This window comes from Dipodomys spectabilis, unplaced genomic scaffold, assembly GCF_019054845.1.
Source record: "Dipodomys spectabilis isolate Male_0828 unplaced genomic scaffold, ASM1905484v1 ptg000043l, whole genome shotgun sequence".
NCBI lineage: Eukaryota > Metazoa > Chordata > Mammalia > Rodentia > Heteromyidae > Dipodomys > Dipodomys spectabilis.
Window position 1 is genome coordinate 29937348 of NW_024870720.1, and position 23732 is coordinate 29961079.

A 23732-nucleotide genomic window follows, 5' to 3' on the forward strand; every position below is an offset into this window, starting at 1 on the left:
TTGTTCATTGAGCATTTTTCTATATTTTTATGTAAACTTTATCAAAAGTCTATAATTCAAGCTGGACAGCTGGACACTGGTGGTTCATGCCTTTAATCCTAACTACTCAGGAGGCTGAGATTTGAGAATTGTGTTAGAAGCCAGCCTAGGTAGGAAAGTCCATGAGAATCTTTTTTTTGGGTCTGGTCGTGGGGCCTGAACTCTGGGCCTGGGCGCTGTCCCTCAGCTCTTCAGCTCAAGGCTAGCGCTCTACCACTTGAGCCACAGCGCCACTTCCGGCTTTTTTCTTTTTGCTTATATGGTGCTGAGGAATCAAACCCAGGGCCTCAGGCTTGCTAGGCAAGCGCTCTACCACTGAGCCACCTTCTCAGCCCCTCCATGAGAATCTTAATCTCAAATTAACTACCAAAAAGTGAGAAGTAGAGCTCTGGTTCAAATGTTAAAGTGTTAGCCTTAAGAAAAACAGCTCAGGGATAGTGCCCAAGCCCTAAGTTTAAGACCCAGGACTGGTCCCCTCCTCACCCCATACACACACAAAAGATTCTAAAAAAGTAATTTTATCTCCTTCAGTTTTATTTTATTTTATTTTTTTTTGGTCGGTTGTGGGGCTTGAACTCTGGGCTTGGGCCGGGCGCTGGTGGCTCACGCCTGTAATCCTAGCTACTCAGGAGGCTGAGATCTGAGGATCGCGGTTCAAAGCCAGCCCGGGCAGGAGAGACCGTGAGACTCCTATCTCCAGAAAACAGGAAGTGGTGCTGTAGCTCAAGTGGTAGAGCGCTTGCCTTGAGCTGAAGAGCTAGGGACAGCGCCCAGGCCCAGAGTTCAAGCCCCAGGACCGACAAAAAAAAACAAAAAAAAAAAAACTCTGGGCTTGGACACTGTCCTCGCACTCTTCAGCACAAGGCAAGTGCTCTACCCCTTGAGCCACAGCATCACTTCTGGTTTTCTAGTGGTTTATTGGAGATAAGAGTTTCATAGACTTTACTGCCCAGGCTGGCTTTGAATCGAGATTCTCAGATCTCAGCCTCCTGAGTAACTAGGATTACAGGCGTGAGCCACCAGCACCCAGCTCTCCTTCAGTTTTTATTTAAAATATTATTTTTTCTATTTTACACATGAGTATACTGAGACAATTTATGTAATTTGATTAAAGTTGCACAACTAGTATGTAGGACATTTAGGGTTTAAAATTTTTTTTAATTGTTATTATAAAGGTGTTTTACTAAGGATCATCCAGTTTTTGGTTTTGTTTTTCCCTAGACCTGGGGCTTGAACTCAGGGCCTGGGCACTATCCTTAAGCTTCTTTTGCTCAAGAATAGCATTCTACTACTTGAGCCACAGCACCACTTCTGACATTTTCTGTTCATGTGGTTCTGGGGAATTGAACCCAGGGCTTCATGCATGGTAGGCAAGCACTCTACCACTAAGCCACCTTCCTAGCAAGGGCATCCAGTTTTTAAACATACTTTTCAAGCTCAGAGTCCTTGAATTGTTTTTACTGTATTTTTTTTTCATTAGTAGCTAAATTTAGGTTGACAGCATTAAACAGAATTTTATATCTAAAAGTAAGTCCTCTTACCCTTCTCAAGATTTGAGTGGAAGAAGCCCAATTAGACTGAGGGCATTTTGGTTTTGGGTAAACAGGTACCTGCCCAATACTGATAGGACTTTTGGTCTACCAATTTGCTATTACTCTTCTCAGTTGTGCTTTTATATATAATGTGTTTTCTGTCTCTTTAAGCATTATGATCACTTTAGGGGCTCAGAAATTGTTTCTGTTTAATAAAATAAGCAAAAATGAATAAAAAGCAGAAAATAAGAAGCAACTTTAGGGAATTTGGGGCCCAGATTTCTAAGTTTCTAAACTTTTTAGAAGTTCTGCCATAGTATGATAGAATTATTGAGAATCATTTACAATAGGATTCTTGAGAAATATATAATCACACATAACTCCTTAAAACTGTAAGGAAAACTATATAATGATTGATGAATGTGAAAGAATTGTATATTTCATTTATATATGATGAAAAGAGAGCTGAATTAGGAATTGTGAAACGTCGATTCTAGTCAATGCTCTGTCCCTTTGAGACCTGAGGGAGGGCAAATGACTTAACTTCTCTGTACTTAATTCTGTATACATAAAGTGAAGGAGTTGAACTGGTGCTAATCCTGCCTGTTCTAAAATTGTTGTTTTTGAAATTTTTTTTCTACTGGCTAAAGTAATTTAAAATATAATTTTCAAGTAAATTAAATATTTTATAAATGTTGTACTCCATTGAACATTTTCTTTTTTTCTCTATAAGGGTGTCTTACTACTACAAGCACTAACAAGAAGCAATGGAGCAATCCAGAAAATTGTGGCTTTTGAAAATGCTTTTGAGAGACTGCTTGACATTATTACAGAAGAGGGGAACAGTGATGGAGGTATACTATGGAGATATTATTAAAAGAGAGTCCTTGGGACTCACTGACTTGTTAGCTTTTTTTTTTTTTGGCCGTCCTGGGGCTTGAACTCAGGGTCTGGGCACTGTCCCTGAGCTTCTTTTGCTCAAGGCTAGCACTCTACAACATGAACCACAACACTACTTCTGGCTTTTTCTGTTCATGTAGTACTGAGGAATGGAACCCAAGATTTCATGCATGCTAGGCAAGCATTCTACCACTAAGCCACATTCCCAGCCCTAGACTTGTTAGCATTTAGGGAATACATTTGGAAGTAGAAATGGAAACTCATATGTCATGCTTTTTTTTTTTCTGCTGCTCTGTTGAATATGAATTGCTTTTTCTTTATCATGTTTGATATCTCAAAAGGAAAAAAAAATTGGGTTTCTAAAAAGAAAGACATCTATACAATGGGCTTAAAGACTCAGGGAAACCATAGAAAACAGATAAGTTGAGAATACTTGAGTTGGAAAGAGAAGGTTTTAATAAGAGAGTGAAGATTGTTATTGAAGAGAGACCATATACTTGAACTTGCTTTTTTTTTTTTTTTTTTTGCCAGTCGTGGGGTCTGAACTCTGGGCCTGGGTGCTGTCCCTCAGCTCTTCAGCTCAAGGCCCTACCACTTTAGCCACAGTGCCACTTGTGGCTTTTTCTGCTTATGTGGGGCTGAGGAATTGAACCCAGGGCCTCATGCAGGCAAAGCAAGCGCTCTACCACTGAGCCACCTTCCCAGCCCGAAGAGAGACCATATAAACTGAGAGGTCCATGTGTTGATTGAGTTGTCATTGACATTAAAAATCAACAGTAGCCACGCACTGGTGGCTTATGCCTGTAACCCTACCTGAGTAGAAGACTGGGGTCTGAAGAATTGCCATTCAAAACCAATCTAAGCAGAAAAGTCCACAAGGCTCTTATCTCCAAAGTAACTAGCAAAAAGCTAGAGGTATGACTCAAATGGTAGAGCACGAACCCAGCATATATGAAGCTGTGAGTTCAACTCCAAATGCCACCAAAAACTAAATACTTACTTGTAACAAGAATGACATCAAACTGCCACAGAGATTTTCATTCAGCAAAGAGAAGCAACCAGAAATTTGTCACTTAACTGAATTAGGAAGAGTTGGAACAGGCAAATAGCTTTAGCCTCAAGGGAGCAGAAGTTAATTTTATTTATTTAATTTTATTTTTTTGGTCAGTCTTGGGGCTTGAACTCTGGGCTTGGGGGCTGTCCCTGAGCTTTTCAGCTCAAGGCTAGTACTCTACCGCTTGAGCCTCACCACTTCTTGTTTTTGAGTGGTTTATTGGAGATAAGAGTCTCACGGACTTTCCTGCCCTGGACTTTCCTGCCCTGCCCAGGCTGGCTTTGAATCGATCCTCGATCCTCCTCGGTAGAGGATAGCCAGTTGTCAGTGATTCATGCCTGTAATCCTAGCTCATGAGGCTAAGATCTGAGGATCACATTTGAAGCTAGTCCAGGCAACAAGGCCTGTGTGATTCTTTATCTCCAGTTAGAACACCAAAAACTCAGAAGTGGAGCTATAGCTCAAATGGTAAAATGATAACCTTGAGCACAAAAAGCTCAGGGACAGTGGCCAGGCCCTGAGTTCAAGCCCCAGGGCTGACACCTCCCCCCCCCCCCCAAAAAAAAAAAAAAAAGAGAGAGTAGAGGAACCATGGCCTCTGGAAAAGAGATTGGGCTGGAAGGATCAAAGGTTCAGTATTCTTGCAACTGAGAAAGTAAACTGCTTTTACTTGAGAAGTAAGGTTAAGTTTATTAGAGAAAAGGAGCATTTCAAGAAGTAATCAAGGAAGATATAACAGATTTTATTAACTAATACTGAGATTTTTTTTTTTCTGTCGGTCATGGGGCTTAAACTGTGGTCCTGGGCACTGTCCCTAAGCTCTTCAATTCAAGGCCAGTGCTCTATCACTTGAGCCACATTGCCACCTCTGGTTTTCTGGTAGTTAATTGGAGATAAGTGTCTCATGGAATTTCTGCCCAGGCTGGATTTGAACCGTGATCCTCAGATCTCAGCTTCCTGAGTAGCTAGGATTACAGGCATGAGCCCCCAGTGCCTGGCTTGATATTTGAGATTTTGATAAGCATTATGAACAGTGCCTGGCTTGATATTTGAGATTTTGATAAGCATTATGAAAGGTTTTGAAAATATCATTAAATGAGGTACAGAAAATGTTAAGCTTGATACTCTTAAACTAAAACCAAATACTAAAATCACAGTGAACACTCATGAGAACTTGGAAGGTGTTTCAGGTCCACACCCTAATAATCATGATGTAGTCAATGAGTTTTGGTATTGAAGATGAAATAGTTGACATTCAATAAAGAAGAAACCTACTGAAAACTTCTTACAGAGTAAAAGATTACTAAATGGAAATACTGAATCCTCCTCCCAGAAAAGGAAGAAAGCTTTTAGTACTAGATGTTACTTATACGTTATCGGGCTTTAATGCAAAAATATGGGTAGAATTAACAAGGCTGTATCTTCATAAATTTCTACTGCACATGAAGATTATGGCATTGTTATTTGGTCAACAACAAATAAGTGGATTGAAGCTAAAATGAAAGCTCAGGGAGTGATCACAAATGCAGAGTACAAGATTACCTACATGTTAGGACAGTGTTGTTATGATAACAGTACATACACCAAGGAGAGAGTAAATAGATGTAAAGCCTCTTTGTGTGATATGGGGATGTTTTCTGACGCTATTATGTTTAATGAGATATGAAGAAATTTTCTTTTTTTTCCCTTTTTATCCCAGTCCTTTGGCTTTGAACTTAGGGCCTGGGAGCTAACCCTGAGTTTTTATGCTTAAGGTTAGTAGTATGTCAGTGTTCTTGAAGGAAAACTAGGGTACAGCTATCTCATGGTATAAAGAATGGAAAATGTGAGATTGAAGAATACAACTAAAAGCCGGGCGCTGGTGGCTCACACCTGTAATCCTAGCTACTCAGGAAGCTGAGATCTGAGGATCATGGTTCAAATCCAGCCCAGTCAAAGAAAGTCTGAGAGATTCTCATCTCCAATAGACCACTAAAAAACAGAAAGTGGTGCTGTGGCTCAAGCGGTAGAGCGCTTACCTTGAGCTGAAGAGCTGAGGGACAGCGCCCAAGCCCAGAGATCAAGCCCCAGGACCAACCAAAAAAAAAAAAAAAAGAATACAACTAAACAACAAGATATGTTTCTTTTGGTGAATAAATAGAAGCCCAAAACTATTGTCATAAGTAAGTTAAAGGCAATAAATTGGGACATCTGGCTAGTTCAACTCTAAAAACCATGAACAGAGTCTTTATTCTATTTCAGCTATTTTAAATGATGACAGTGTGTATTAGTGAAAATACCTAGCCATAGATTATACATATAAGTGTGCATATATTATATCTATATATGTCTAGAGAGAGAGAGTACATAAATATACTTTGCAATACTTGAGCTTAAAGATATGTAAGGTGATCACTGTTTTGTGTGGACACTATTGCTTTATGCAGTTCTTGTATTTGAAAGGAATGAATCCTATTAAATAAGCATGGTGTATATTGTTTTTATGGAGCTATTTTATGACAAATATTTTCTCTTCATAAAAAATTGAAAACTTGTACTGTGCAGAAAAGGCCAAACTGGTAGAAAATAAGTTGCAAAACTAATATATCTGTAAAAGGATTTATATATGAAAAATGCCAAAAACTCTTAAAACTTAATAAGAAAGCAAGCCAGTTAAAAAATGGGCAAGGGGTGGGCTGGGAAGGTGGTTCAGTGATATAGTGCTTGCCTTGCATGCATAAGGCCCTGGGTTCAATTCTTAAGTACCACATAAGCAGAAAAAGCCAGAAGTGATGTTGTGGCTCAAGTGGTAGAGCGCTAGCCTTGAGGTGAAGAGCTGAGGGACAGCACCCAGGCCCAGAGTTCAGGCCCCAGGACAGACAAAAACAAAAAAAAAAACAAAAAAAAAGGGCAAGGGATCTCAACAGTCTCCTTTCCAAAGAAGTGTGCAAATTTGCTGTTCCCCAATAAGAACAGTAGATTGTTTTATGTATATATTTTTATTGTAAAAATATTGTACAGATGGGTTACAGTTACATGAGTAAGGTAATGAGTATATTTCTTTTTTTTTTTTTTTTGTCGGTCGTGGGGCTTGAACTCTGGGTCTGGGCGCTGTCCCTCAGCTCTTCAGCTCAAGGCGAGCGCTCTACCACTTGAGCTACAGCGCCACTTCCGGTTTTCTGGTGGTTTATTGGAGATAGGAGTCTCACGGTCTCTCCTGCCCGGGCTGGCTTTGAACCGCGATCCTCAGATCTCAGCCTCCTGAGTAGCTAGGATTACAGGCGTGAGCCACCAGCGCCCGGCCGATGAGTATATTTCTTATTGAGCGTTGTTATTTACTTCTTTGTTTTTTCCCCTACCATCCCTCCCTCTCTACCACTACAACTCTACAACTCCTCCCTTGTCCCCCCCCCACCCCTCCCCCAGGAAGAGCAAATTAAAACAGTAAAATAGCACTACATACCTATTAAAATGGTAAATATCCAAAACATTGACAGCACCAAATACTGGATAAGATGTGGGGAACAAAAACCTCACTCATTGCTAGTGGGAATGCAAAATAATATAAGGACTTTGAAAGACATTTTGGAACTTAAAAAAAAAACAAACTAGGTGTATCTTGCCATATGATCATTGGCATTTACCCAAAAGAACTTAAGATTCTTATTTGCACAAAAACCTACCTGTGCTGGGCCCTAGTGTCTCCCGCCTGTAATTCTAGCTACTTAGGAGACTGAGACCTGAGGATTGAGGTTCAGAGCCAGGACTGACAGGAAAATCTATGAGATTTTTGTCTGCTGTTAACTATGGAAAAAGCCAAAAGTGGAGCTGTTATTCACGTGGTAGAGCTTTAGCCTTGACCAAAGCTCAGGGACGGCACCCAGATCCTGAGTTCAAGGCCCCAGGACTGGCACAGAAGAAAACAAACAAAAAAACCTACCTGCACATGAATGTTTATAGTAGCTTTATTCACAATTGCCAGAAACTTGGAAGCAATCACAATGTCTATCAGTTTGTAAGTGATAAACAATCTCTAGTACATCTATAAAATGGGATATTACTTAGCAATGAAAAGACTTAATTCACAAAGAGGCATGTACGATCTGTAAATGTGTATTGCTAGCAATTTCAAATATATGACAGTCTGGGAGGGAAAACCTAAAGAGACATAAGATGTCGCCAGTTAATGGATGATTTGGAGATGAGAAAGTATGAGATAGATAGATGAATTGCAGAGTATTTTCAAGGCAGTAGAACTATTTGTAGTGGTAGATATATGAGCCTATTTGTTTATCAAAACCCATAGAATTTCATAGTACAAAAGGTGAACCCTAATATAAATTATGGACTTAAATAATAGCGTATAACAATTGTGTCACACTAATGAAAGATGTTATTAATGGGAAATTGAGAGGGGAAAAAAATGTGGATCTTTGTCTCAATTTTTCTGTAAACTTGCCTGTTGTGACTATCCAGTATCAGTCAGTCTGCTTTATTGAGAAATTGGGAACCACTGATTGGTCTAGTCCTTGGTAAAGAAAGATTAGTTGGAAAGTTTTACTGTGTTACTAATGGAAGCTATAGTGTGGATGACACTTATCCTGGAGAGGGGCAAGTAGTAAGAAGAGAAGTAAAAAATGGATGAAACATTGGAGGACAGAAAATATGAAAACTAGTCTGAGGAGTGGCCAGAGATCTATCTGTAAGGTAAGAGCAGTGTTTTGGATACAAAAGGACATTTTAGAGACAGAGATAACACTGTCAAATGTTTCCTAGAGATCAATGAAGATATGATTAATTTGCTCAATAAATAACTACTGTGTATATACTTGATGTCTTATTTGTATTTCTTGGAGGAATGTGTTTATGAATTATAACTAGTAGAGAAGAGATACTACCTAATATTAAAAGTAACCACCTAATGTAAAAGCATGTAGATGGTGATCTTAATCTAGTCATTGGATTTTTACCATCATCATTCCTAAAGAAATGATGTTTAGCCGGGCGCTGGTGGCTCACGCCTGTAATCCTAGCTACTCAGGAGGCTGAGATCTGAGGATCACGGTTCAAAGCCAGCCCAGGCAGGAGAGACCGTGAGACTCCTATCTCCAATAAACCACCAGAAAACCGGAAGTGGCACTGTGGCTCAAGTGGTAGAGCGCTCGCCTTGAGCTGAAGAGCTGAGGGACAGCGCCCAGGCCCAGAGTTCAAGTCCCACGACCGACAAAAAAAAAAAAAGAAATGATGTTTAATCTTGATTGTGGATGAAAGATTCGGCACTGTGGTGAATGGATAGGTGGACAGATGTCAAGAGATCACAACTGGTTTGTACCATGTGTGTATCAAGAGTCAGAACAGGGCTCTGGGAAGGTAGCTCAGCGGCAGAGTGCATGTCTTGCAAGCATGAGGCCCTGGGTTCGATTCCTCAGCACCAAATAAACAGAAAAAGCCGGAAGTGGCGCTGTGGCTCCAGTGGTAGAGCACTAGCCTTGAGCTGAAGAGCAGCTGAGGGACAGCGCCCAGACCCAGAGTTCAGGCCTCATGACTGGCAAAAAAAAAAAAAGAGTCAGAACAGGCAGATTGTTTTACTGAATTAAAGAGATGCTGATAATGTATTTATAAGGTACCACGTGATTTTTTTTGTTGCTTTGTATGTCCCTCCTCTACGGTATAACCTCTTGTTTTCACTGTATTTAATGTTGGTATAATTTGGGGAGCGGAAGGGAAAAAACATATTGTTTAAATAGGCATACAGGTTGGCTTATTGCAACAATGAGATGTACAAGATGCTATGTCAAAAAATGAACTTTACAATTTAGGCAGGGGGGCGGAGTGTAGTTATGGAGATGGGAGGGAAGGGATGGTAGGGGAAAAACAAAGGGAGAGGCAACAATTGCTTGGTAAGAAATGTGCTCATTACCTTGCTCGTGTAATTGTAACCCCTCTGTATAGTATTTTCACAATAAAAAACTTACTAAAAAAGAGATGCTGAACATAGAGATTTGTGTTAAAAATGTTTTGTGGGAGACAGCCTAACAACAGCCTAACAAGCCACAAGGCCCTGATTTCAAACACCAGTACCATTAAAAAAAAGTAATAATTTTGGATTGGAATATATCTCAGTGGTAGATCATTTGCCTACCATGTATAAGCCTTAGTTTCAATCCCCAGTTCCAAAACAGAAGAGACAAAAACAAAACAACAACAAAATGTTAGGGGATTGATTTTCTTTCTTTTTTTTTTTTTTGGGTCCGGTCGTGGGGTCTGAACTCTGGGCCTGGGCGCTGTCCCTCAGCTCTTCAGCTCAAGGCTAGTGCTCTACCACTTGAGTCACAGCGCCACTTCCGGGTTTTTTCTTTTTTTGCTTATGTGGTGCTGAGGAATCGAACCCAGGGCCTCAGGCATGCAAGCACTCTACCACTGAGCCACCTTCCCAGCCCAGGGGATTGATTTTCTAAAAAAATTTTTATCAGCCTTAACATTTCTATTTTATGCTCTCTCCTCAGGTATAGTTGTGGAAGATTGTTTGATTTTGCTCCAAAACTTGCTAAAAAACAACAATTCCAATCAAAATTTTTTCAAAGAAGGCTCATATATTCAACGTATGAAACCTTGGTTTGAAGTTGGAGATGAAAATTCAGGCTGGTCTGCACAAAAAGTGACTAATTTACATCTAATGCTACAGGTATGCTATCATTACATGTAAACATGGTAAGAATGTTGTCAGCAATTCCTTCAAAGGAAATGAAGTTGCTTAAATCTAAGATCATCAATTTGTTTCAGATGAGCATTAAAAAATCTTTTTTATTTTGGTGCCAATCTTAGGGCTTGAACTCAGGGCTTGGGCACTGTTCCTGCGTGTTCTTTTTTTTTTCCTTTGGTTCGTAGTGGGGCTTGAATTCTGGGCCTGGGTGCTGTCCCTCAGCTTTTCAGCTCAAGGCTAGCGCTCTAACCACTTGAGCCCAGGATGGCTTTGAATCTCGATCCTCAGATCTCAGCCTCCTGAGAGGTGTGAGCCACCAGTGCCAGGCTTCCCTGAGCTTTTTTGCTCAAGGCTGGCACTCTCCCACATGAGCCACAGCTCCATTTCTGGCTTTTTGGAGGCACTAATTGGAGATTGAGTCTTACAGACTTTCCTTCCAGTGCCAGCTTTGAACTTTGATCCTTAGAATTAGCCTCCTTAGTAACTAAGATTACAGGTGTGAGCTGACTGGCACCAGGATAAAATCTTTTCTTTTCTTTTTTCTGTTGGTCATGGGGCTTGAACTCTGGGCTTGGGTACTGTCCCTCAGCTCTTCAGCTCAAGACGAGCCCTCTACTGTTTGAGCCACAGCTCCACTTCTGGTTTTCAAGTGGTTTATTGGAGATAAGAGTCTTATGGACTTTCCTGCCCGGGGCTGGCTTTGAACCGTGATCCTCAGATCTCAGCTTCCTGAGTAGCTAGGATTACAAGCATGAGCCACTGGCACCCGTCTAAAATCTTTTTTAATGGAAATTTCAAGTCATATTTATTTATTTATTTTGTCGGTCTTGGGGCTTGAACTCTGGGCTTGGGCACTGTCCCTGCACTCTCAGCTCAAGGTGAGTGCTCTACCACTTGAGCCACAGTGCCACTTCCAGTTTTCAAGTGGTTTATTGGAGATAAGAGTGTCATGGACTTTCCTGCCCGGGCTGGCTTTGAACCACAATCCTCAGATCTTAGTCTCCTGTGTAGCAAGAATTACACTGGCTCCCGGCTTCAAGTCATATTTAAAAATAGGCATTCCCTCATCCATCATTCAACTTTGATAATTATTAGATTCTCAGTTTCCTTATTGTATTCTTATTGCTTGCTTTGCTGTATTACTTTAAAATACATTCAGATGTAGTTTCCTGATTGATTTTACATTAGGAAATGCAAGTTTACTTGTTGATTTATATTATTTAATTAGGCTCTAATGGGGTTGGAAGTATGGCTCAAGGTGGTAGGGCTCCTGCCAGTGAGTGTAAGCATCATATACCTACTTTGAGTTCTGGTCTTGAATGAAAAGAAAAAAAAGATATTTAAACAAACAAGTATAAGTAATCTCCAAAATAAAATAAAAAAAGATACAGTATAAGTAAGGCTCTAATACAAATTAAAGTATTCAAAATATGAAGTTCAAATTAATTTGTTCAATAAATATTTTACTCAAAGCCAAGTACTAGAGTGTAGGAAATGAATGATAATGGCCCTGTTTCCCAAGATTTTTTTTTGGGTCCGGTCGTGCGGTCTGAACTCTGGGCCTGGGCGCTGTCCCTCAGCTCTTCAGCACAAGGCTAGCACTCTACCACTTGAGCCACAGCGCCATTTCCGGCTTTTTTCTGCTTATGTGGTGCTGAGGAATCGAACCCAGGGCCTCATGCATACGAGGCAAGCACTCTACCACTGAGCCAACTTCCCAGCCCTCCCAAGATTTTTAATTTGAATCATTAAAGGCACAATGTCTCTGTCCCTTTCATCATATAAAATAATATTTATCTAAATGACCTCCAGGAAATGGAAGCAAGAGGGTTTTTTGTTTGTTTTTATTTCTTTTTGTCTTGCTTATCTGTCTTGGTTTATCTATAACCCCTTTGTACATCACATTTTAATAACAATAAAAATATGTTTAAAAAAATCAAGCTGACAAATCAACTGTTAGTTGATTTTAGTTGGTGTTAGTAAAGTTAAGGAGTAAAAATGACAAAGTAGTATTTTAAATGATTTCTACATCTGAGAAAAAAAATTTTTTTTTTTGAGTCTGGTCATGGGGCCTGAACTCTGGGTCTGGGCGCTGTCCCTCAACTCTTCAGCTCAAGGCTAGTGCTCTACCACTTGAGCCACAGTGCCACTTCCGGCTTTTTTCTTTTTGCTTATGTGGTGCTGAGGAATCGAACCCAGGGCCTCTGGCATGCAAGTCAAGCACTCTACCACTGAGCCACCTTCCCCATCTGAGAAAATTTTGGACTTTTTAAACTTATTTTACTTCATAGCGGAATTTCTCTTCTGTTTTACATAAGTTTATACCGGTTCCTTAATTATGGACTTTAGTGATTCTTGCGGGTCTTTGAATGTTTCTGAGTATACCTGCATTTCTGAAGTTATGGATCTCAGGCTAGATGGTTATACTGTAAGTAGAGTCTGAGTATTATTCATACCCAGAGAGTTGCTTGCATAGGATTGATAATTAGGTTGACCCTATGCCCCAGTTTTGCTAGGACAGGATTCATTATTATAATTACTACTGTTGTCCTCTGTCACTTTAAAAGTGCCCTGGTTTGGGTATAAATAATATCATTACCATTTTTAGGTTATACCTAAAAACAGTTATGAAAGAATTTTACCTGGGAACGTGCTTACAGTGTCAGTTCTCTTTATACTTCCAACTTCTTCATTGTTTTCACATGTCAGTATTACAGATATATTAGTTTTAGAAACCACTTTACCTGCCAGGTGCTGGTAGCTCATGCTGTAATTTTAGCTACTTAGGAGGCTGAGATCCGAGGATCACGGTTCAAAACCAGCTCAGGCAGAAAAAGTCCCTGTGAGACAGTTATCTCCAATTAATCACTCCCAAACTAGAAGTGAAGTTGTGATTCAAAGTGGTAGAGTGCTGTTCTTGAGCAAAAGAGCTCAGGGACAGTGCCCAGGCCCTTAGTATAAGCTCCACAACTGTTAAAAAAAAACAACAACATTTCACCAACTGGTAAATTTGGTAATTTTTGCTTAGAGTGGTAAGCTTGTTATTTCCTCTAGAAAAATAAGTTTGAAGGACTGTTAGTATAACTTAGTGCTAGGCCTTGAGTTCAAGACCCAAGACTGGGTGATTAAAAAAAAAAAGAATTACTGGGACTGGGACAGTACCTCAGTGGTAGAGCGCTTGTCTTGTATGCATGAGGCCCTGGGTTTAATTCCTCAGCACCACATAATCAGAAAAGGCCAGAAGTGGCACTGTGGCTCAAGTGGTAGAGCACTAGCCTTGAGCTGAAGAGCTGAGGGACAGTACCCAGGCCCAGAGTTTAGGCTCCAGGACCGACAAAAAAAAAAAAAATTGTACAAAGCATCACTTTCCAAAAAGTAAAAAAATTCTTTTACAAAAAAGCTAATAAAATACAGCACATAATCAGAAAAATAAAGTATTCTAGATTTTGTTGGTTGTAGGGCTGCAGAGCCTCGACAGTTCCTGAGCCTCTTTGTGCTCAAGGCTAGCACTCTACCACTTGAGCTACAACTGCACTTCCAGGTTTTGAGTGATTAATTGGAGATAAGATTCTCCTGGGGACTTTTCAGCCCAGGCTGGCTTTCAACAGAGATTCTCTAATCTTAGCCTCCTGAGTAGCTAGGATTATAGGTATGAGCCACACACACCTGGCTATTTTAGTTATATAATGAATGGTTCTTTAGGGATTTTTTTTACTTTATCAGAGTGAATAAGCTAACTTGCTTTGCTGAGATTGGTGAAGCCATAAAATGCAAACCAAAGGAGCTAGATTAATCCATTTTGATATAGCCTTCTCTAAGATTGAAGAGCTTATAATTTACATGATCTCACAGACCACAGATCATCTTGTTACTGGCTGTTCTTTATAGCTTTACTTAGAGTTCTCTGTTGTATCCCAAATGAAAATGTAGCATTGTGTTCCTCCTGGAATACATACATTTTAGTTGGAATTATTCATCATCTAACTTATAATTGTAATTGGGTTCTAAGCCACCGAAAACTAAAACTAATCTTAGATTTTTTTTTCCCTTTTGGGACATTGAGTCTCACGTCTTTGCCCAGGTTGACCTTAAACTTTTGGAATCAAGTGATTCTCCTGCCTTAGTCTCTTGAGTAGCTAGGGCTGTAGACATATTTAGGGATTTTTAATTCCTATTTCTCAGATAAAAAATCAGGAAAATAGGGCTGGGAAGGTGGCTCAGTGGTAGAGCACTCGACTTGCATGCATGAGGCCCTGGGTTCGATTCTTTAGCACCACATAAGCAAAAAGAAAAAAGGCCGGAAGTGGCATTGTGTCTCAAGTGGTAGAGCGCTAGCCTTGAGCTGAAGAGCTGAGGGACAGCACCCATGCCCAGAGTTCAGGCCCCACGACCAGACCCAAAAAAAAAAAAAAAAAAATCAGGAAAATATTTCTTGAAATAATTGTTAATCTATAAAGGCAAACTTTTCTTGGTATAACTTCTTTTAGTTTTGCCCTCTGAAGTAATACAAGTCAATTCCTTGTGGGGATAGTTTATATATTTGAATATTATTAGCCCTCTTTCTTCAACCATGCTTTCTATTTCTCTGCCATCTAAGAATTGATCATTACTTTTTCCATCAGTAAAGATACTCAACTGCCATTAAATAACAATAATTATTGTTGATTTTGATTTTGTTATATATAAAAATAGTATGATGATAATGATTTTTAAAAAATCATTATTAGAAAATAATTTGGAGATACATACAAAAATATTTTTGAGAAAAATGCTAACCTCTCACTGGTGGCTTACATCTATAATCTCAGCTACTTAGGAGGATGAACCTGGAGAATTGTGGTTTGAAGCCAGCCTGGGCAGCAGATTAACCAATTAACCAACAAAATGCTTACTCGAAGGTGTGGCTCAAGTAGTAGAGTGCCATTTTCTGTTTTTTGGGGGTTTTTTCCTGGCTGGTTTTGCAGGTAAGCGTCTTGGAAGCCAATCTGCCTGGCCTGGCTTCAAACTTATCAGCTCTTAACTTCCTAAGTAGCTAAGAAAGTATAAGTTACCGGTGCCTAGTTTTATTATTATTATTATTAGCATTATTTTTGCCAGTCCTGGGGCTTGAACTCAGGGCCTGGGTACTGTGCCTGAGCTGCTTTTGCTCAAGGCCAGCACTCTACCACTTGAGCCACAGCGCCACTTCTGGCCTTTTCTGTTTATGTGGTACTGAGGAATCAAACCCAGTGCTTCATGCATGCTAGGCAAGCACTCTTCCACTAAGCCACATTCCTAGACCCATCATTATTTTTTTTTCATCTAAAAAAATTCCTTCTAGGGCTGGGAAGGTGGCTCAGTGGTAGAGCGCTTGCCTTGCATGCCTGAGGCCCTGGGTTTGATTCCTCAGCACCACATAAGCAAAAAGAAAAAAGCTGGAAGTGGCGCTATGGCTCAAGTGGTAGAGCGCTAGCCTTGAGCTGAAGAGCTGAGGGACAGTGCCCAGGCCCAGAGTTCAGGCCCCACGACCGGACCCAAAAAAAAAATTTGCTTCTAATGAAAACATAATTCATTTGCTATATACTGTCTGTGGTAATAAAATTATCTGCTTTGCTATATTATTGTTTACTTTTGTGTAGCTACCTTAAAGTAACAAGTAACATTTGTCTGACACTTCATCATTAAGGAGAATCATAAATATCCTCCTTAGTCTCAATATACAAGAGTTTGTGCATGTATATGCATGCAATTCTAGTTTTTGAATGCATGGTATATTTAAGATTTTGTAAATACGCCTGAGTAGCTGTTTGGGTGACTTTCCTCATGTTTCTAAAATTTCATGTTCAGGGGGTGGGGGTAAAAAAAAAATAAAATTTCATGTTCAAGTTCAGAGTAATTATTGAATCATACAAATTTAAATAGCATTAACAGTTAACAAGCTAGCATCTTAGCTAAGATGCAAATCTTTTACTAAGGTGTTAGAGTTTTTTTGTTTTTTTGTTTGTTTTTTCTGGTCATGAAGCTTGAACTTGGGGCCTGTACATTGTCCCTGAGCTTTTTTTTTGCTCAAGGCTAGCATTCTGCCACTTGAGCACAGCTCAACTTCTGGCTTTTTTGGTAATTTATTGGAGACAAGATACTGGACATCAGTGGCTCATACCTGTAATCCTAGCTATTCAGGTGAGTGAGATGTGAGGATTTCAGTTCAAAGCCAGCCTAGGCAGGAAAGACCATAAGATTCTTATCTCCAATTAACCACCAGAAAATCCAGAAGTGGTGCTGTGGTTCAAGTGGTCGAGTACTAGCTTTGAGCAGGAAAGCTCAGGGACAGCATCCAGACCCTGAATTCAGTCCCCACAACCAACAACAAGAAAAAAAGAGTTTCATAGCATTTCCTGCTGACTCTAAACCATGTTCCTTAGATCTCAGCCTCCAGAGTAATTAGGATTATAGACATGAGCCACTGGCACTTAGTCAGTTGTTAGTTTTAACACCTCTTCAACTATTTCCAGTTTAAGGAAAATTTATCATACCATTTGTTTTTCAGACCTGCTTTTTTACTAAGTAGTTCATCTTTCTTTATCTAAATAACTTAATTTTATTCATCATTGAATATGTATGTTCTAAATGCTGTGCGTGTTGTTTGGGATATAAAAATGGCCAAGGCAGTTGCTATTCTCAGAGTTCACAATCATCTGGAAGAGATAAACTTAAGCAAATAGCATAATGTAATAATGTAGCATAATGTAATAAGTGATGTTACTGTGAATATCCCCTCAATCTAGCTGAACAGGTAAGGAGACTTCATATATATTCTCCTATTTGCATAGATCAGATTTGCCTTAAGCCTTTACAAATCTTTAAAAGCATATTTTCTTTTCTCATATTTCACAGCTTGTTCGAGTACTGGTGTCTCCCACCAACCCTCCTGGTGCTACCAGTAGCTGCCAGAAGGCTATGTTCCAGTGTGGATTATTGCAGCAGCTTTGCACTATCCTAATGGCTACTGGAATTCCTGCTGACATCCTGACTGAGGTATATGAACAAAGGCAAAAACCGTTCTGTGGAAGTCAAAATCAAGAATCCTCAGAGGAATTAGATATTCGCTGAAGGAAAGAGAATAATTAGTCTGGGCGCTGGTGGCTTACTCCTGTAATCCTAGCTACTCAGAAGGCTGAGATTTGAGGATCGTGGTTCAAAGCCAGCCCAGGCAGGAAAGTTGGTGAGACTCTTATCTCTAATTAATCACAGAAAAAGCTGGAAGTGGTTCTGTGGCTTAAGTGGTAGAGTGCTAGCCTTGAGCAAAAGGAGCTCAGGGATAACACCCAGGCCCAGAGTTCAAATCCTAGGACTAGCCAAAAAAAAAAGTGTTTTCATGTGTTAAGTTCCTAACTGACTTTAGTAAATGATAATTATGACATTATTCTAAAAGCTATACTTATTCTTAAAGTTTTGCAATATATAAATAATAATAAAGCTTAACAGGGGCTGGGAAGGTGGCTCAGTGGTAGAGCGCTCGCCTTGCATGCATGAGGCCCTGGGTTTGATTCCTCAGCACCACATAAGCAAAAAGAAAAAAGCCGGAAGTGGCGCTGTAGCTCAAGTGGTAGAGTGCTAGCCTTGAGCTGAAGAGCTGAGGGACAGCGCCCAGGCCCAGAGTTCAGGCCCCATGACTGGACCCCCCCCCCCCCCCCAAAAAAAAAAAAAGCTTAACAGATCCATCCCAGAAACATTTTTTGTTAACTTTATTAATGAAATTTTAGTCATGAAAATTAATTTTTCATTAATTTAATAATGAAGTATTCTGAAAAAAAGTATCCATTATGATTCATAGTTTCACTTGAGGCTGGGAAGGTGGCTCAGTGGTAGTGTTTGTCTTGTACGCATGAGGCCCTAGTTTTGATTCCTTATCACCACATAAGCAGAAAAAGCCAAAAATGGCACTGTGGCTCAAGTGGTAGAGTGCTAGCCTTGAGGCCTTGAGCTGAAGATCTGAAGGACAGCACCCAGGCCCAGAGTTCAGGCCCCACGAACAAAACAAAAAACAACAACAACAAAAAAAACATAGTTTCACTTGAAATAGTTTCACTTTGAAATCAAAATGATTGTCTTACCAAGTTGATTCATAGAATATTAAATTCTTGTACTTTGATTCATGGCATGTTTTGTTCCTTTTTTCTTCTTTTGTGGTGACAGTACTGTGATTTTAAACCAGACTATGTGCTTTCTGTCAGTTTTCCTACTCATACCTAATGTTCAACTATTTGAGCCACACTTACAGTTCCATATTTTGTTTCTTTTTTTGGTGCCTGTGCTGGGGCTAGCACTTAGGCCTGGGCCCTGTCCCTGAGCTCTTTCGCTCAAGGCTAGCACTCCACCACTTGAGCCATATCTCCACTTTTTTTTTCTCCCCATCTTCTTCCTTCCTTCCTTCCTTGCTTCCTTGCTTCCTTCCTTCCTTCCCCCCCTCTCTCTTTTGGTGGTTAATTAGATATTAGAGCCTGGGATGGCTTTGAACTGAGAACCTCAGATCTCAACCTCCTGAGTAGCTAGGATTATAGGCAGGAGCCACTGGCACTTGGCTCTCTGTTTCTTATCTATAAGAAAAAGAAATTAAGTTGGGAGGCTGAGAATAGTAGGGTATTGTTTTGAGACCAACATAGTCGAAAAAGTTCATGAGACCCCTACCCAACAATTCCTGGGCACAGTAACACATGCCTGTCATCCCTGTCATCTCAAGGTATGTCATAGGAGACTAAAAAGTGGGAGTATTACAGTTCCAGGCCAGTTGGACAGAAAAAGTCTCAGACTTTTCCAATTCCACAGAGTGAAGCTGGAGCTTCCCTCCAGCCAGGGAGCCTAAGAGGAGGAGGACCACTGCTCAGATGTGTGCCAGTTGGGAGGTGGAAATACATTCTAAACATAACCAGTGAAAAATAGGGCTAGAGGTATGGCTCAGTCATATTATGTCATACTTGCAATGGAGTGGCCCTGAATCCAAACTTCAATACTGTTATCCCCCATACACCCAAAATCAAAGTTTTTGAAAAGTTTAATATATTTAAATTAGTTTTATTTGTCCCAAATTAGCATGCGCATAGTAAAAGTGCCAACAAAATGTTTTATTACAAAAGCAACCCTCTGACAGGCATTGATGGCCTATACCTGTGATCTCATCTGCTTCAGAGGCTGAGAGCAGAAGATTGCAGTTTGAAGCCAGCCCAGGCAGAAGAGTTTTTAATGAAACTCTTATCTCCAAAATAACCAACAAAAAGTAGGGTTGGAGGCATCACTAGATTGTAGACTACCAGCTGAGAAAGCAGACCCAAAAGAAGTATAAAGACTTGTAATGCAGAAAGGGATGGTAGGGGAAAAACAAAGGAGGGGTTAATAATATTCAATGGGAAATGTACTCATTACCTTATTCATGTAACTGTAACCCCTCTGTACAGTACCTTTACAATAAAAATATATTAAAAAACCAAAATAAAAAATGCAGCTATCATTGGCCTCACTCATTCCTACTTTAAATTCCACTATCTTTTTAATTACAACCCATAATATGTTGTAGAATACACTTATCTATTTATTGCTGGTCTAGGGGCTTGAATTCAGGGCCTGGGCTCTGTCCCTGGGCCTCTGTGATCAAGTCTGTAGTGCTCTACCACTTTGAGCCACAGTGCCAATTCTGGTTTTCTGGTGGTTAATTGGAGGTAAGAGTCTCATGGGGACTTTTCTGCCAGGCTTGCTGTGAACCACGGTCCTCAGATCTCACCCTCTTGAGTAGCTAGCATTATAGGTGTGAGCCACTGACCAGTTTAAGTTCCTCTCTTGCATACACACCTCCAATAAACTTTACTTTTTCTTGTTGCCCAAGTTCTTTAATGGAATTTATACTTAAATCAGTAGGAAATATTAGATGTTTGTGGAATTTATATATAAATCAGTTTTTATTTAGATCATTAAGTGCTTAAAAAAATCGTTTGTTCGGCAGTACTGGAGTTTGAGTTCAGGGCTTTTGTACCACTTGAACCACTTCTCTAGCCTTTTTTTTTTTGTCGGTCATGGGGCCTGAACTCTGGGCCTGGACACTGTCCCTGAGCTCTTCAGCTCAAGGCTAGTGCTCTACGACTTGAGCCACAGTGCCATTTCTGGCTTTTTCTGTTCATGTGGTGCTGAGGAATGGAACCCAGAGCCTCAGGCATGCAAGACAAGCACTCTACCACTGAGCCACTTTCCCAGCCCTGTAGCCTTTTTTTAACTTTGGTTATTTTTTTAGATACGGTCTTACTTATTGCTCAGAGCCAGTCTGCCTTGGACTGCAATTTTCCTACCTATACCTCTGAATAGGTGGGATTGCAGACATTTGCCACCAAACTCAGCCTCGTTCATTTAGATTAGGGTTTCACTAACTTTTTACCTAGCTGGCCTCAAACAGTTCCTGATCTCTGCCTCCCAAGCAATAGGTATTAAAATCATGAATTCTATGCCTAGTCTTAATGACTGTACTAACAGTATGACACTTGCTGCTAAGCCAAATAGAGAATAGAGATTTATATCTTTTTTTTTTCCTTTCGGTTGTGGGGCTTGAACTCTAAGCCTGGGCACTATCCCTCAACTCTTCAGCTCAAGGCTTGTGCTCTACCACTTGAGCCACAGTGCCACTTCTGGTTTTCTGGTGGTTTATTGGAGATCAGTGTCTCATGGATTTTCCTGCCTGGGCTGACTGAGATCCTCAGATCTCAGCCTCCAGAGTAGCTAGGATTATAGGCGTGAGCCACCAACACCCAGCTTTTTATCTTTTTTTTTTTTTTTTGAGTACTGTTTTCTCTTTTGTAAGTTATAGGTGTATTCCTTTTCATTTTACTTTATTTTCAATATGTTTATACACACTAAAACTCTCTTAAATTCATTATTCCCCACCTCAGCCTCTCCCGTAGATTTGATGCTGAGCTTTTCTACTTTCAGAGTTAGTAACAGGCTAGTTATAGAATTTAGCATTGGAAACCACCATTAGTCAACTTTTACAACAGCATTCCAGTGTTATAGTTAAGAAGTATAGCCATTAATTAGATGGTTAAACAATAGAACATGAATCAAGCCAAGAGACTTAGAAAGAGGAGAGGGAAAAGGGAAGGTGAATAACTGTGTAACACATCACAAGTATATATGAGAACAGCACAGAGAAGCTCAATAAAAGTTGATCAATAAAGGAGAGGGAAGAGAAATAGACTGGGGGTTGGTGAGAATAGTGGGAGGGGGGAGAGCCTGGGAAGAGGATAAATAATATTGAAGCTAGGTCCTGACACCACATGCTTGTAATCCTAGCTCCTCAGAATACTGAGTGATGAGGATCAAGGTTCAAAGCCAGCCCAGACAAGAAAATGTGTAAGACTCTTACCTTCAGTTAAGCACCAAAAAGCCCAAGTGGAGCTGTGGTTTAATTGGTAGTGTACTAGCCTTGAGTCAAAAACCTAAGGAACAGTGCCTAGTGCCCTGGGTTCAAGACTCAGTACTGGCACAGAAAAAAGAAAAAGACCAAAAACATTGATTGCACTGTCAAAATAGACTATTCCTATCTATGAAAACAGAACAAGGAGATCTGTTGGGGACACTATTTCTTGGTGGGAATGGTATAGGGAGTGTGATGAAGAGTACGAAATTGATTAGAATACAGTATTAACATGTGTGGATATATAACAGTAAAACCCCACTACCAGAAAAGGGATATAAGCTAATTTAAAAAAAGCTGGGCTGGCCTAGGAGTGTGGCTTAGTGGTAGAGTGCTTGCCTAGCATGCATGAAGCCCTGGGTTCGATTCCTCAGCACCACATTAAAAAACTGAAGAAAATTTAAAAAAAAAAAAAAAGCTGGGCATGATGGCATTCCCTGCTGTGTAGGAAGAAGAAATAGTAAGATTATAATTCTGGGCTGATTCCAGGCAGAAGTACAACACACTATCTGAAGAATAAAGCAGAAAGGGCTACTAGGAGTATGGCTCAAGAGCACTTTTCCCCTAGTTCAAATCCTAGTACCACCAAAATAGTAATAATAATAATAATGAGGAAACTAATGAGAAGGAAGAAGAGGAAATACACATAGGAAGCAGAATGAGAACTCAAACTTCCAGCCTAGGCCTGTATAAAACAATGTCTCAAGGCATTATTTACTTTGAATAACCTTTACACAAAATAGCTACATTCCTATCCTCAGATTACTTGTTTTTGGCATAGCAACTGATTTTTACTGTTTTTTTTTTTTTTATCACCTGTCAGTTCTTGTTACTCTTAAGCATTTATATTTCTCTCAGTCTGTTGGCCACTGCAAATTCCATTCTGTGAAAATTACAACATAAAAAGCCTTTTAAGTAAAAAGAAGACTGTAGCCATTCTGAATTCTTTTTCCTTCCTTCCTTCCTTCCTTCCTTCCTTCCTTCCTTCCTTCCTTCCTTCCTTCCTTCCTTCCTTCCTTCCTTCCTTCCTTCCTTCTTTCCTTCCTTCCTTTCTCTTTCTTTCTTTCTTCCTTTCCTTTCCTTTCCTTTCCTTTTCTTTTCTTTTCAACTTTAGGGATTGAATTCAGGGCATAGAGCTTGCTAGATAGGCTCTACAATTTGAAACATTCACTCAACCCTTTTTGCTTTAGTTATTTTTGGAATAGGATCTCACTTTTATGCCTGGCCTGGCCTGGGCCTCAATCCCCTGTTAAGGCTTCTGGTGTAGCTGTAATGCTTCTGGTGTAGCTGTAATGACTCTGCCTAGCTGATGGTTGAGATGGGGTCTGCCTAACTTAAGCTCTGGCTGGCCTTAAACTACAAGCCTCCATATCATTCCTTCGGAGTAGCTGGAATTATAGGTGTGAGCCACTGCATGTATGGCTCCTATTCCTTATTTAATGTAATCTGTTTTTTCACTTTATTTATTTATTTATTTTTTGGGTCTGGTGGTGGGGCCTGAACTCTGGGCCTGGGCGCTGTCCCTCAGCTCTTCAGCTCAAGGCGAGCGCTCTACCACTTGAGCCACAGCACCACTTCCGGCTTTTTTCTTTTTTGCTTATGTGGTGCTGAGGAATCGAACCCAGGGCCTCAGGCATGCAAGGCAAGCGCTCTACCACTGAGCCAACTTCCCAGCCCTGTTTTTTCACTTTAGAGCTTTTGAGATCTTTTATTTCTGGTGTCCTAGAATTTACTGATGACAATGCTATGTTATAGACCTTTTTCCCATCCCCAATTATTTTGCTACTCACTCTGGGCCCTTTCTGTAATTTTCTGAATAGATTGCTAGACTTTATGGACCTAGTTGTTTCTGGTTTGTTTTGTTTTTAATTATCTTCGAATAGTTGTACAAAGAAGTTTCAATCCCATTCTCTCGTTTCAAGTTCCATCTTCACTTACATGCATTGAATATTATGACTATTTGCCTTCCATTCCTCTGTCTATTTGTTTGTTCCCCTCCACTTAGATCCTACCCTTTCTTTTCTCTTTCTGCAACTCTATTAATAGATTATTAGACTTTTTGGACCTAGTTTTTTTTTTAATTATTTGGTTTGT

General features: G+C 40.1%; 1 protein-coding gene and 1 pseudogene across 4 annotated transcripts in view; both read left to right on the top strand.

Annotated features, from left to right (window-relative positions):
• The window catches only part of Uso1 (USO1 vesicle transport factor), a 77960-nt gene that overhangs the window by 22766 nt on the left and 31462 nt on the right, over window positions 1-23732 (top strand). For all 4 annotated transcript variants that reach the window (XM_042678043.1, XM_042678044.1, XM_042678045.1 and 1 more), the window contains exons 8-10: window positions 2305-2425; window positions 10011-10189; window positions 17081-17221. In XM_042678043.1, the coding sequence (XP_042533977.1) occupies window positions 2305-2425; window positions 10011-10189; window positions 17081-17221 (441 nt within the window). The remainder of the gene's footprint in view (window positions 1-2304; window positions 2426-10010; window positions 10190-17080; window positions 17222-23732) is intronic.
• Window positions 4117-8040, top strand: LOC122106806 (annotated as a pseudogene).